Source organism: Canis lupus, chromosome 15, assembly GCF_003254725.2.
Source record: "Canis lupus dingo isolate Sandy chromosome 15, ASM325472v2, whole genome shotgun sequence".
Classification (NCBI taxonomy): Eukaryota; Metazoa; Chordata; class Mammalia; order Carnivora; family Canidae; genus Canis; species Canis lupus.
Genome location: NC_064257.1, coordinates 4,670,129 through 4,683,071, shown reverse-complemented (window position 1 = coordinate 4,683,071; position 12,943 = coordinate 4,670,129). Strand labels below are relative to the sequence as shown.

Below are 12,943 nucleotides of genomic sequence, written 5' to 3'. Positions count from 1 at the left end.
TGTAAGGCTGTGGTAAGGAAAATGAGACAAGGTGTGAAAAGTTCCTAGAACGGGGTCGAACACTCGGATGAATGTTAGCTGAGTTATGGACCCTCTTGTACAGAAGGAGGAAACCGTTCCTGAGCTCCTACTGTGTGCTGGGCGTTCTCACACATGTTATCCCATTTAATTCTCACAACTCCACTAGGAACATATTCTTTACATACACAAGCCTACAAACCAAGAATCAGCGAGGTAAGGGGTTTGGCCCAAGTCACACAGAGCTAGGGATGGGCCAAGATAGGGTTCAAAGGCAAGGAGCTATGTAGCTTCAAGGTCCATGCTCTTTGCTGGTTACTCTTACTACCCTTCCTACATCTACTACTAATAATCATAAAATGAGTTATCCTTATTCATTGAAGCTTTGGAGACAAATATCCCCCTGCATGTAGAGTAAACTTTGTGCACCTTAACCAGGCATTCAAGTCTCTGTAATCTTGTTTCTACTTCCTTCCCCAGGTTGCACCCAAAGCCAGTCTCCTTCCTGGCACACTGGGTAAACTAAGTTAGAGCCCCTGGACGTTCAGTCTCTATGGTGAGACCATGATGGAAGGGGAGCGCCCTCACATCCCACCCCATTCCCATGGAGACAAGAGATTGGTTGGAAAAGATTTAACTAATAGTGTTGGGTAAACACCTAAAAGCCCCGCACCTGGTGGCTCGGATTTGCATGTCCTGTGGCTAATCCTCTGTTCTATGCAAACTCTCGCTTACCTGCCTGGCTGAAATCCTGATCTAAACAAATTCTGCCCTGGAAGCCCTGAACCTCTCATGGCTAAGCCAAAGCTAGACTCTTTCCTCGGCTGCAGTGGGAGACAGAGCAGGGTTCAAGGGCAGGAGAGCCCATGTGCCAGGCTTCTCCTGGTTCCAGCTGTGGTTGCCAGAGAGAGGGAAGGTGGGCCTCTAGAAGCTGCTGACCCTGCTCACTTGTAAAACATTCTGCAGCAGAAACACAGCGTCCTGCCCTGTGCAGCCCGGCCCAGTAACCAGGAGGACAAAGAGGGCTCTGCGGGGACTTAAAACTCCAGTCTGGAAAAGGGAACCCACAAATGCAAATACATGATTGGCTCGTGGCCTGAGGGCACTGTGGCCTCAAGCCAGCTGCTGAGAGAGGGCACAGAAACCGGGAGCGTGAGGCCAAAGGGTGGAAAGTCAGCAGTAGGTCAGTGCCCAGCCAACGCCCCCACCCCACCCCACAGAGCCTGGGGTCTCACCCACCTGGACAGGCCCTGGCAACTTCATGGAGGAACATCCTGGTGTGTGAACCGAAGGGAAGCTGCAATACGAGGCTGAGCTCCGCTGTGTCCAGTTGGACGGTCACATCCGAGCCTGCACAGAGGAGGTGGGAATTGAGCCCCTGGCCTCCAGAACCCCAGAATGGACAGTCAGCAGCCCAAGATCCCAAAGCTCCCTGGGCCTTTTCGCAGTTTCACCAAAGGCAGCTCCTGGGCTGTAAGGAAATCTCTGCACCGGGAGCTCCAAATTCCCATCGTCCTGGCTCCACGGAGGAGGCGGCCCAGGGCTCTACTAGTCAGGAAGGCTCGCCACGGGAGTGCTAGACAGATGGGCTGGAAGAGGGGTTCTCTGACCTGCAGTGTCTCTCCCCGAGTGGAAGGAAATCACATGGAGGCAGACAAGAGGAGATGTCTGTCCATCCATCTCCCCGATGGGGCCGGGCACGAGCTGGGGCCCCGGAATACCATGGGGCAAAGACAAGGGGCACAGCCTGTCCCCGGGGAGCCACACGGTGGATGGTGCTGCTCACGTAGCACAACCTCAGCATCCTGCAGGCTCACAGTGAACACCCACAGATGTGCTGAGCTGGTGGGTGAAGTAGGGGCAATCTGGCACAGGGATCAAGAGCCTGAGTTCCAGAGACCGGATTCTGGGTTCGAAGCCTGGTTCTGCTGCTTCCTAAGTTAACTTAATTTCTCTGGGCCTCAGTTGCCTCGACCATAAAATAGGGATGAGAACAGTGATCACCTCACCGAGCTGGGCCCAAAGCAGCCAATGATGTATGTAAAGCTCTTCGTACAGTGATTAAATATTCATTTCTGTTGTTACTACTACTACTACTACTACTACTACTACTACTACTACTACAGTCTAGCAGAGAAGACAAGCATTAAATAGATCACCACAAATCATTAAATCGACGTGAGTGACAGAGACCTGGCGAGGATGAGAAAAAGGAACGTGGATCAGTGAGAGGCTCAGACAATTGCAGGGAGTTGAACAAAAGCTTCCTGGAAGAAGTAAAGTGTGAACCGAAGCTCTGAAGGATGGGTTGGCTCAGGGAAAAGAGGTGTGGGGGCTTTCAGGAAGAGGGAACAGCACGTGCAGGGGTTTGGTGGTGGGAACATGTCATGTTTGAGGTGAGGGAAGCAATCCAGAGGATTCTAAGCACAGCAAGGAGAATGATGGAACCGGGGCCAGAGAGGTTGGCGGGCCTGGTCCCGTAGTATCATCGTTCCTGCCACACCAAATGGTGTGAAGTAGGAGAGCGCTCCTACTTCACACCATTCTTCTGTCTGCGGGTCCCTAACCCCCTGCCCCAACTGGGACTGGCGCTGAAAGGACCACTCACCAAGAATGTACAGTTCACCGTCTGGGGACACTGTGGGGAGGGAAATGAAAAGGCCATTAGCCATTGAGCACCCTAGCCCCTGCAAAGGCAACATGCCCTGGGGACCCAGAGGAGAGGGACTCATACCACCCAGCCCCGTGGCACCTTCTTCCAGCGTAAAATCCCGCGAGACAGGCACTATCTGGTCCAAAGAGACATCGTCCCCCGTAATGGCCATCCTCCGGTGCGTGTACAGGAAGAGACTAAGGGCAGGAAGCAGCAGTGAAGACGGGGCCCCCTGGCCCGTCGTGGAGGCCTTGGGTGCTCATGTTCCATCCTTGGCCCCTAGGGTCCTTCTGGTGGTACCTGGCTATGCACAATCGTCATGCCCTCTCTGTCCATGGTGCCCATCAGAGACTGCAAGTCTACAGATGGGTCATGGAAGCTGAACTTGTCCCATTTTGGGGTGCGCCTGCTTTGCTACTGAAACATGTGCATGATCAATCCCTTGTGTGTGACAGCAGCAGCACAACCTCAGCCACTCCCTTCCCTCTCTGACCACAGTTTTGCTATCTGTGAAGTGAGGGTGGTAGATTAGAAAATGTCTAATGACCCTCCCTCCCAGCTCCGAGATCATGAGGCCCAATTTCTGTCTCTGAGAACTTGGACAAGTGGTTTTCATCCTCACTCTGCTTCGGTGTAATACGTAGGCATTACTAACAACATTTATCGGGTACTTTTTTTTTTAAGATTTTATTCATTTATTTGATATATATATAGAGAGAGAGCACAAGCAGGGGGAGAGGCCGGCAGAGGGAGAGGGGGAAGCAGACTCCCCACTGATGAGGGAGCCCGATGTGGGGCTCAGTCCCAGGCCCCCGGGATCATGACCTGAGCCGAAGGGAGACACTTAACCAACTGGGCCACGCAGGCACCCCTACTGGGTACTTTCTATGTCCTTCACAGCGTTTACAAGTAATAACACCCTCTAACCTTGAATCTGGACAAATTGAAGTACAGAGGAGTAAAACAGCTCGTTCAAGATCATGTGGTTAAGGGGGTGCCTGGGTGGCTCAGTCAGTGAAGCATTGGACTCTTGATTTTGTCTTAGGTCATGATCTCCATGCCGTGGAGCCTGCTTCAGATTCTCTCTCTCCCTCTGCCCCTTCCCCTTGCTCGCTCTCATGCTCTCTCCCTAAAAACAAAACAAAACAAAAAAAAAAAACATGTGGCTCAGAAGTAATAAAACCTGGATTTGAACCCAGGCAGACAGGCCACCTGATTCAAGATCTAGACAAAGACATTGGGCAGCCCGAGTGGCTCAGCAGTGTACCACCACCTTCAGCCCAGGGCCTGATCCTGGAGTCCCGGGATCGAGTCCTGCATTGGGCTCCCTGCGTGGAGCCTGCTTCTCCCTCTGCCTGTGTCTCTGCCTCTCTCTCTCTCTCTCTGTGTGTCTCTCATGAATAAATAAAATCTTAAAAAAATAAATAAACAAAGACATTAAACCATTGGTGTGTAAGGAGCTTCTTCGTCAGATTTTGAGGATTATATGAGCTAATACACATGAAGGGCTTAGAATATAATGTTCAAAAGATATTAAGTATCTGGGATCCCTGGGTGGCTCAGTGGTTGAGTGTCTGCCTTGGACCCAGGGCGAGATCCCGGGGTCCTGGGATCGAGTCCCACGTCGGGCTCCCTGCATGGAGCCTGCTTCTCCCTCTGCTTGGGTCTCTGCCTCTCTCTGTGTGCATCTCTCATGAATAAATAAAATCTTTTTCTAAATTTATTTATTCATGAGAGACACAGGCAGAGGGAGAAGCAGGCTCCATGCAGGGAGCCTGATATGGGACTAGATCCCGGGTCTCCAGGATCACACCTTGGGCCAAAGGCGGTGCTAAACCACTGAGCCACCGGGGCTGCTCAGTACAATCTTTTACAAAAAATATTAAGTATCATTATTATGCTGAATCTAGAAGACTTAGACTCTGCCCTAGAGGGGCGGCTGATGCCCAGCTGGAGGGTGCAGTGAAGAATAACCCCATGGCCCGACAGGCAAGGACCAATGCCCTCACTCACGCGTGTTCCTGGCCACCGTGTCGGGGGCGGTGGCGCACGAGTCCCAGGAGGCGGCTCTGCCTGCTGTCTCCCTCACACAGCACACCTTGTACCGCCTGCTGCGTATGGTCAAGGAAAACCAAAACAAAACCTGGGGCCAGGCCAGCCCAGCCCACCTCCCTGCCCGTCGGCTGCTCGCCCGCATTCGCCGTGTGACCTTGGGCGGGTCACTTCTCCCCTCTGACTCCCTCTCGTCTGCGAAGTGGGGATGGTAGTGTCCAGCTTCACAGGGGATCCGGAGGACGGTGGAGTGTTTAGAGCAGTGGGCAGAAGCCAATACTGAGCCCGTAAACACGGATTTCCTTCTCTGCCAGTAAACACGGATTTCCTTCTCTGCCACTGGGCCCCGAGAGAGGGAGGGGAGCAGAGAGACGCATAGACGCATCCATTCCCCTTCCCAGGGCCCGGGCAGCCACCAGGGCTGGAAGGATATGAGGACGCAGTACTCCCCCTCAGCGAGGGTCTCCTGGATCGCCACCGACTGGTCCATGTGGGTGAAGCTGACGCGCCCTGGGGAGACGGCAGGGAGGAGCCGCGTCGGTGAATGAGTTAGCCAGGAGCTGCCTGAGAGGGTGGAGGGCAGGGGGCAGGGCCCTAGTACCCCGAGAGGCTGCGGAGGCCTCCCGGCCCTCTTCCTCCTCCCTAGATGGGAGGGAGGGGGCCGTCCCTTTGCCCCTTGAGGGATGTACGATGTACCGTACCACCCTTTGGAAGAGCATCGGGCGCTTTCTGAGTGGGGTCCCGTCCATGTAGGGGCCCCCCTCCTGGAGAAGCAGACACGGTCCCGCTTTCCCTGGGATAGGGCTCTGCCTCCCTTGGTGGGGAGCAGTAGCAGTGCTGCTGGCTCCTCTCTGGGAGGTGTCAGTGCTCTGTCTGCACAGGTCTGGGGGGAGACATCCTGTTCTCAGGGAGGGAAGTGTCTCATCCCACACAAGGACCCCAGTTCTGTTCCTCTTTCCTAGGAGACAGGAGACAACACCCCATTGCTCCTTGGCCCCCGCCGCCCAGCAGGCCTCGTTGCATCAGCCACGGGCCGGGGGTGCCCGCTCTTGACAGCAGCAGGACAAGGCTCCCAGCCCTCCGCCCGCCCTCTCCCCTCCCCCCAGCCCCACCCTGGCTTCCCGGCTGCGCACCTGCTGCAGCCCCTGCCGCCGCCGCCGACCTCCTGAGCTGTCACCGCTGGGTAGGGTACGGGACACCCTCGCCCTGGCCGGCTGGGGACTACATTTCCCAGCAGCCCCTGCACCACAGGCTGGCCAGCTAGCCTGCAAGTCCCAGCATGCCCGCACCGATCACACCAATCAGGGGGCGCTGGTGGAGGGTGGGGGGGCCCTTCCCCACCCCCATTAACTCCTTAGGTCCTGGGCGACCCTGGGCTCTCAGTTCCGGGAAGGGTTTCAGGACTGCTCCATCCTCCACCCCGGCTCCCCAGTCCTGGGGCCAGGACGCCCCGCCCGGCGCCCCAAGGTGGACGGCCACGTCTGCCTTAAGGGGAAAAAGAATGCATTTTCGTTTTCTCCTCCATCCCATCCTCAACTCCTCCGGTCCCCGCTGGCCCACTCTGGCCTCCCCTGGAGCCCTTCCTCCCCCACAGGACTACCTTAAGGGAGAACAGCACCTTGAAGAACCACCGCCTGGGTTTCCCAGGTGGAGAAACTGAGGATCGGAGAGGTTAAAACCAGGCCGAGGCCCTGCAGCTAGCGGGTGGCAAAACGGGACTCAGCTGCTCCAGCTTCCGAGCACTGACCCCTTGCCACACACCCGCCGCCCTTCCTGCCTTCCCCGGGTGTGTGTGACGTGTGTGTGCACAGGACATGCACCTGATGGGGGCACCTGTCCTGCTCGCTCCTCTGGGAGGGCGGGGGGGCGGGGCCCTTGGCTTTCAAGCCCCCTCCTCTGATTTACCCAGGCATGTGCACTTTCTCCTTTGGGGCCTCCATTTCTGCATCTAAGATAAGGAGTTGGGTCCAGATGGACAAGAGGGGCCCACTGGGATCTGGGAGTCCAGGACCCATCTCTTGCCCTACGGGCTACGTCGCTGTGAGCTGTAAGCTCCCTGAGGACAGCGCTGTGTCTCTTCCACATGGCCCAGCACAGCGTCTGGCACAGGCGACCCTCAGGATGTGTTTACTGAATTAGCGAAGTAATGAATTGACTTCATGAATACACCTTCTCTCAAGCTTTGACCCAAACTAAAGTGTCAGGGCTGGGGAAGGAGTGGCCACTGTGACCTCAAACCCGTGCCACCTTCTGTTACACTAAGCTGGGAGTTGCTGCCCCAAGGGCCAGTCCAGCTCTACATGAGTGAACACCTTCCAGAAACAGGTGGCACCTTCTTCCCCATCTTCCAGAAATCTGCAGCTCAAAGGGAGCTCAAGTTTATTTGAGTTTGGTTTCAGAGTTATGTGGGAAGAGATAAAGGATGGTAGGGTCCCTAGGAAAGCAGGGGAACCCCAATTCCAGCCCCACTTTTAATGACAAAGCCTGGGGAGGAAGGTGTGGGAGAAGTAGACGGGGACAGACTTTGGAGTCCTCCCATTTGATGGGGGTCAGGAGGGAGGTTCTGTTTTTCCAGGCGAACCCCAGCCTCTCCTTGGGATTGGGGCTGAGGCCCTGCCCCCTTGGAGCACACCAAGCTCAGGCCCAGGAGGGAGAAGTGAGGATCCTGGAAGCTGGGCTGTGGACTTGGTAAATGCCTTTCACTAAAGATGCAGCTGCAGGAATCAGAGCTGGGGTGGGGACTGGGGGCTTGCAGGGCCTACAGGGTCTTCTTAGCTGCTGTTCCCCAGCTCTGGGTTCTACTGGGCCCAGCTAGGAGAGTGGGAAGGGAGCTGGGCAGAGTGGCTCCGGCCATAGCCCAGCGCAGGGGGCTCCTAATGAAAATTCCCATCCAGCTGGAGGCAGTTGCCTGAGGCTGAGGCTTGGCAGCGCCCCTGATGGTGACACCTGGGGGTCCCTCCCATGCAGGCCTGGCTGCAGCCCGCAGGATAGCCTGAGCTGGGCCAGTTCAGCTGCAGGAAGAGATGGGAACATTCATACTCTGCTTGTCTCTACCCCTCACTCACCGAGGCAGAAAGTGTTAAGTGGGCCATGGGCTGAGCTAAACCTCCCTGGACCCCCAGCTCCCTCCCCATGAGGTCAGCTGGCCAGTCCCCAGAGAACACACAGGGGGACCAGAAACAAGGAAGCATGTCATGGAGACTTGGAAAATCCCAGCTGTTGCCCTGGGTTTGGTCTAGTGCAGAGCTGAGAGGGTCAAGCATGCTGGCCCCAGGCAGCCTGGCTCCCAGCAGGCCTAGCTCCAGCCAGATTTGGCCGCTGACCTGCTTTGTACGGGCAGGCAGGCAGGAGGAGAACGGCGGGCACTTCGAGGAAGGACAGCATCTCAGTCTTCAGAGCACTCCAAGGGCTCACCTCGCCCAAGCCCAAGCCCTCAGGGCGCATGGTCACAGCTTTCTGCCCTTCGAAGCAGTCACCACGTCGGCAGGAGAAGATGACACAGATTTTCCCCTGCAAGAGAAAGTGGGGGGAAGGCTGAGGGTGGGGGGGACTGTGTTCAGACTGAACGACTGAACAGGGAGTGAATGCTGGCCAGGAGTGAGCCTGGGGCCTCCTGTGTGGGTCCCGGTGGCCCTACCCTAGCCCCTGCGTGCACTCGGTTCGTGTCTGCCTCCCAGAGCCCGCGCATATGAAGGAGACGTGTTTCTCCTGAGGGCTGGCAGGGTGGCGGTCACCAGGAGGGTAGTGGGAAGCAGCTTGTCCTCTGGGATGGTTGGGGCCTAGGCCTGGGAACACAACAGGGCTGCCCAGGGGAGTGCTGCAGGGGGAGTGGGGTGGGATGGGGGTGGTGAGGAACCAAAAAACCAAGAGTAGGGTTCAGAGTTGGTGGTCAGTGGGTGAGCAAGGCTCAGGGCCTGGAGCGGTGGGGTGGGAGTCGGAGCTCCCCGGAGGAGGGGCCCATGCGTGGGCAGGAGGGGGCCGGGCTGGCTGTCGGGCCCAGGCAAGGGCTGGGGGGGCTTGCCTTTCTGCTGTCCTAACGGTGGGCCAAGCCCAGGCTCCCAGTCCCCCCAACTGGCTCGGCTCCCCCTGGCTCAGCCTCTCTCCCACCTGCACCTCACCTGGCGGAGGGGCTCCCGGTGCTCTGCCTCCCGGGAGCACATCTCCCCTTAGCAGGAGAAGCTGGGGCGTATCTGGGGGGCAGGTTTGGACGGGGTGGCTCCATTCCCTTAGGGCGGGAGCGTCAAGAGGCCCCCCTCCCCCGTTCCTGTGCTCTTTGCCTGGACAGGAGCAGGGGCAGTGGACTCCTCACCAAGTTCTGGGCTACCCCAGCAGGAGAGGAGGAGAGGAGGAGACCCCTGCTGGGAGCAACCAGGGTCAAGGAAAGGTCAGGTGAAAGAGGTCATGAGGTCAGGGAAAAGACGGGGTGGTCCCAGGGTCCAGCAAGTGTCAGGAGTTAGGGGTGGTGGCAGGGTCCAGGAGGGGCTGGCGTCCCTGGGCTGAGCGGACAGGGACCTCGGAGCAGAGCAGCCCAGTGGCTACCACTGGCCAGGCCACGGAGGTCTTCTGTCGAGGTGCTGCAGGGGCTAGGGAGGGAAGGACCCAGCGGAGGGCAGTAGGGGCCACTTCTGTCTCTACCTTCACCCCTTCTAATTTCATTTTCCTTTTGTAAATAATCTCTACTCCCGACTTGGGGCTTGAACTCAGGACCTTGAGATCGAGAGCCACATGCTCTAGGTACTGAGCCAGCCAGGCGCCCCTACCTCCACCTCTCCTTACCACCAGGTGTTTCAGCCCTTCTGTGGCTCCCTCCCCTCCAACACCCATCAGCACCTCTCCAAGGGGACCTGTTTCCAAGGGTAAGTAGGTCAAGAGAAGGGCCTAGAGGCTCTGCAGACATCTGTGGCCGAGAGAAAAGAAGGGCCTCCCCACCTAAGCCTCTTTTCCTCCTCCCTGGTTTGGGTAGATGAGGCCGGAGGGGCAGCTCAGGAGTGTGGGGGGGCCAGACGGTCAGCAGAATCAGAAAACTTGGCTGGTTACCTCCTAATCTGCATTACTTCCGGCTCCTTGCCCATCTCCTTTAGTGTGTGAGCCTCTCCATGGCTGGAGAGAATAATCCCAATAGTCCCGTGCCCCCCCTCTCCCAGCTGTAGACCACCTGCACACCTGAAGCCATGGAGAGTGTGCATGTGAGCATGTGTCGGGAGGCAGCCCCCGGAATCAGTAGGTCAGCTTGGGGAATTCCTGCTGACATTGCTCCTGCAGGGCCAAAGGACGTTGGGACTGTAGCCAGAGGGAGAGATTAAAGCCAGTGGCAGCGTGGGCAGATTGAAGGACCTCCATCCTAAGGTCCCCCTGGGATGTGCCTGTTTGTGTAGGTCACACACCTGGCAGGTAGAGGGGCCTCTCAGGAGTGACAGGAGGGAGGGGGCCTGGGTCCTTCTAGAACCCACCTGGATTGGGAGAACTCTGGCTGGCTGGCAGGACAAAGGGTGGTGCACGGGGAGAGGCTACAGGTGCATTCCCACCTTGAGAACTCGGAGGTGAGTCTGCTGGCAGGACCTGAACAATGAGGGGTAGCCACTGTCCCAAGGAGAAGATAAATGATGCGGAGGGAGGAGAAAAATCCCCCATCTGCTCCTCACTCCCCCAACACACTGGTTCCATCGAGGGTACCTTCTACGCGAAGCCTTCTAGCTCAAGTTGACCCCAGGGAGGGGAACAGAAGGAAAGAGTTAGAAAGGGTTGGCCAGTTGGGGCTGGACACAAATCAATGGGCTCTCTTCTTACAGGTGGGACTGAGGAGACTCCCCATTTCTGGGAGCTTCCTCCCCGGATCAGCGTCTGGGTTCCCCAAGACCAGTCTGGAGGCCAAGCCCAGGAGTGACTCCCTGGCAGCTTCCTGCCGGGCCTGCCTTCTCTGATGAGTAGCCTTCCTCCTCGGAGAGGCAGCCGAGTCACCTGTTCTCAGCAGGAAGTGCCCGGGGCTCCACCAAGAGGTGGAGGTTCAGACTCCACGTCTAAGGGAGAGATTCTTAGAAGACTCATGAGCCAAGAATGGGCTTCTGGGCATTCACGAACCCTTAAAATGGGGTGCAGATACATCTATGCACAGGTATTTTCCTGAGGACAAAGTCCACAATTTTTATCTTTTTATTTCCAAAGGAATTTAGGATCCTGGGAAGACTGAGGACTACTGCTGTAAGCCAAGATCTCAAGGAGTCCCCTCTGGGGGAACCGGTCACCAGTCTGCCCCTACCGCCGCCGATGGCCCCTCACCGGTGGGGTTGGCCATAGGGGTTTCTCCCCATCTGGGTTGTTACTGAGCCTCCGTACCTCTGGTTCTGCTCCCACTCACCATCTCCTCTACACCCAATCCTCAAGGTTTATGAACTTAGCTGGGACATGGAGGGCACCAAAAAATACCTATTTGGATGAATATAACAGAAGAAAAGAATCCTTCGCTATGACAGGGAAGCCCCAGGGTTCCTCCAAGGCTGCTGTGGTGCACGACTCCTCAAAACCTGAGAACCCGGTCCCACCTCCCCTCCACTCAGTAAAATACACATTGTTGGGCTGAGCCTGGAATCCAGGTACCCGCTCCTACTAAAGAGGGGACGCTGGGGGATGGGACAGTTGGAACGCAGCAGGTACATCCCTTCGGAGCCCCAATGCTGCTACTGCTCCAACAGGAAGGCTGGAGGGACACGCCCTCCCCACGTTTCCCACTTCCAAGGCTTTGTTCAACTCTCCTCCCAAGTGGCAGGGTCTCCTTGCACTCTGGGCCAGTTTTTGGTACTCAATGTTTCTAGTTGCTCAGTTAGATTGAATTATCCGCTCACTGGAGTACATCTCATGTTAAATGTTCATAAATAAATTCGTAAACAAATGAGGTAATTAAATAAATGTACAATGTCCATCGATACACATACATATGTGAAAATATAAGTATCAACAGTAATGTGCGTATATCTCTAGAAGGAAATTATATAAACTAAATATATAAACATATATTTAGTGGTTTTTAGTGTTTTTTTTTGTGTGTGTGGAGTAGGAATAAAAACAATTATTTTTTATTAAAAAAAAAATTATTCGCTCACTGTTCTTCACAAGCTCAGTCCCTGGAGAGGGGACTTTAAGCAGCAGGAGTCGTCAAAGCACATGTGAAGAGCTGGCCCAAGGGATGGTTAAACCAGGAAGGGAAACACCAACCCAGAGTGATGTGCCACAAAGGCAGGGGTGGCGAGACCTGACTGCCATGGACACGACTGGGGCAAGAGAGGAGTGTGAGGGACAGTGCCAGTTCTGGAGTTGAGATTTTGACAAGAGGATGTATTATAGACAAACTGAGGGTCTGAGTGCTGCGGGCCAGAGGAGGCCTCTGGGAAAATCCTATTCTGGAGCAGGCTCTGGCCTTCAGATGTCCTTGTGGGCAGATCACTGTCTCCTTGGCTCCCCTAGGTCTACTAGGCTCCCCTAGGCTACTCAACACCACCCAAATCTTGGCCACCTGAGTTTGAAGTGCGTAAGAATATTGATTAATCACTTCTTAGTCAAGTAGGGATCCTGCAGAAGAAGCAGACAGGTAGGATTACCAAGGACTTGTTCCGAAGGGGCAGGCAGGTGAGGTCACAGCTGGTTGCAGAGCCACTGTGTGTCAGGCTGCTGAGGTGTGGGGCAGGAGCAGTTGGGCTGCAGAACAGCCCAACTCCTTCCTTTATGCAAATGAAGGCGAATCTTGGTGCCATAGTCGTGTCCGCAGCAGAGGCCCCGGCTCGCCCTCCCCATCTTTGTCTCCTACGTGTATACCTGGCCGACTTGAGTAAGGGCAGGGCTTATCCTGGGGTGCTGCACACTTGGGGTCACTGCTGCAAACAGGTCTGGGGAAAGGTGTCAGGTCAGATCTAACATAATAAATGTAACATAACCAGTGCTCATCAAACCTTAACTGCTATTTAAGTTGATGAGAAAGAGATGGGGGGGCACCTGGGTGGCTGAGTGGTTGAGCACCTGCCTTCGGCTCAGGATGTGACCCTGGGGTCCCGGGATCGATGGGGGAGCCTGCTTCTCCCTCTGCCTGTGTCTCTGCCTCTCTCTCTGTGTCTCTCATGAATAAATAAATCTTAAAAAAAAAAAAGAAAGAAAGAAAGAAAAGAAGGAGGTGGGTAAGTGTTAAGAACTAAAGGACTGAGTCCATAATCCTGGGCTTTCGAACAAGACACA

The 12,943-nt window shown here is 55.8% G+C and overlaps 1 protein-coding gene across 1 annotated transcript in view; it reads right to left on the bottom strand.

The window, feature by feature from the left end:
• INPP5B (inositol polyphosphate-5-phosphatase B) overlaps window positions 1-6,005 on the bottom strand; it is a 50,880-nt gene extending 44,875 nt beyond the window's left edge. Inside the window, 6 exon segments of the mRNA XM_049094524.1 lie at window positions 1,258-1,368; window positions 2,627-2,656; window positions 2,771-2,868; window positions 4,685-4,779; window positions 5,157-5,233; window positions 5,857-6,005. Of these exon segments, the coding sequence (XP_048950481.1) occupies window positions 1,258-1,368; window positions 2,627-2,656; window positions 2,771-2,868; window positions 4,685-4,779; window positions 5,157-5,213 (391 nt within the window). The 5' untranslated portion in view covers window positions 5,214-5,233; window positions 5,857-6,005.
• Between the last annotated feature and the right edge of the window lie 6,938 nt (window positions 6,006-12,943).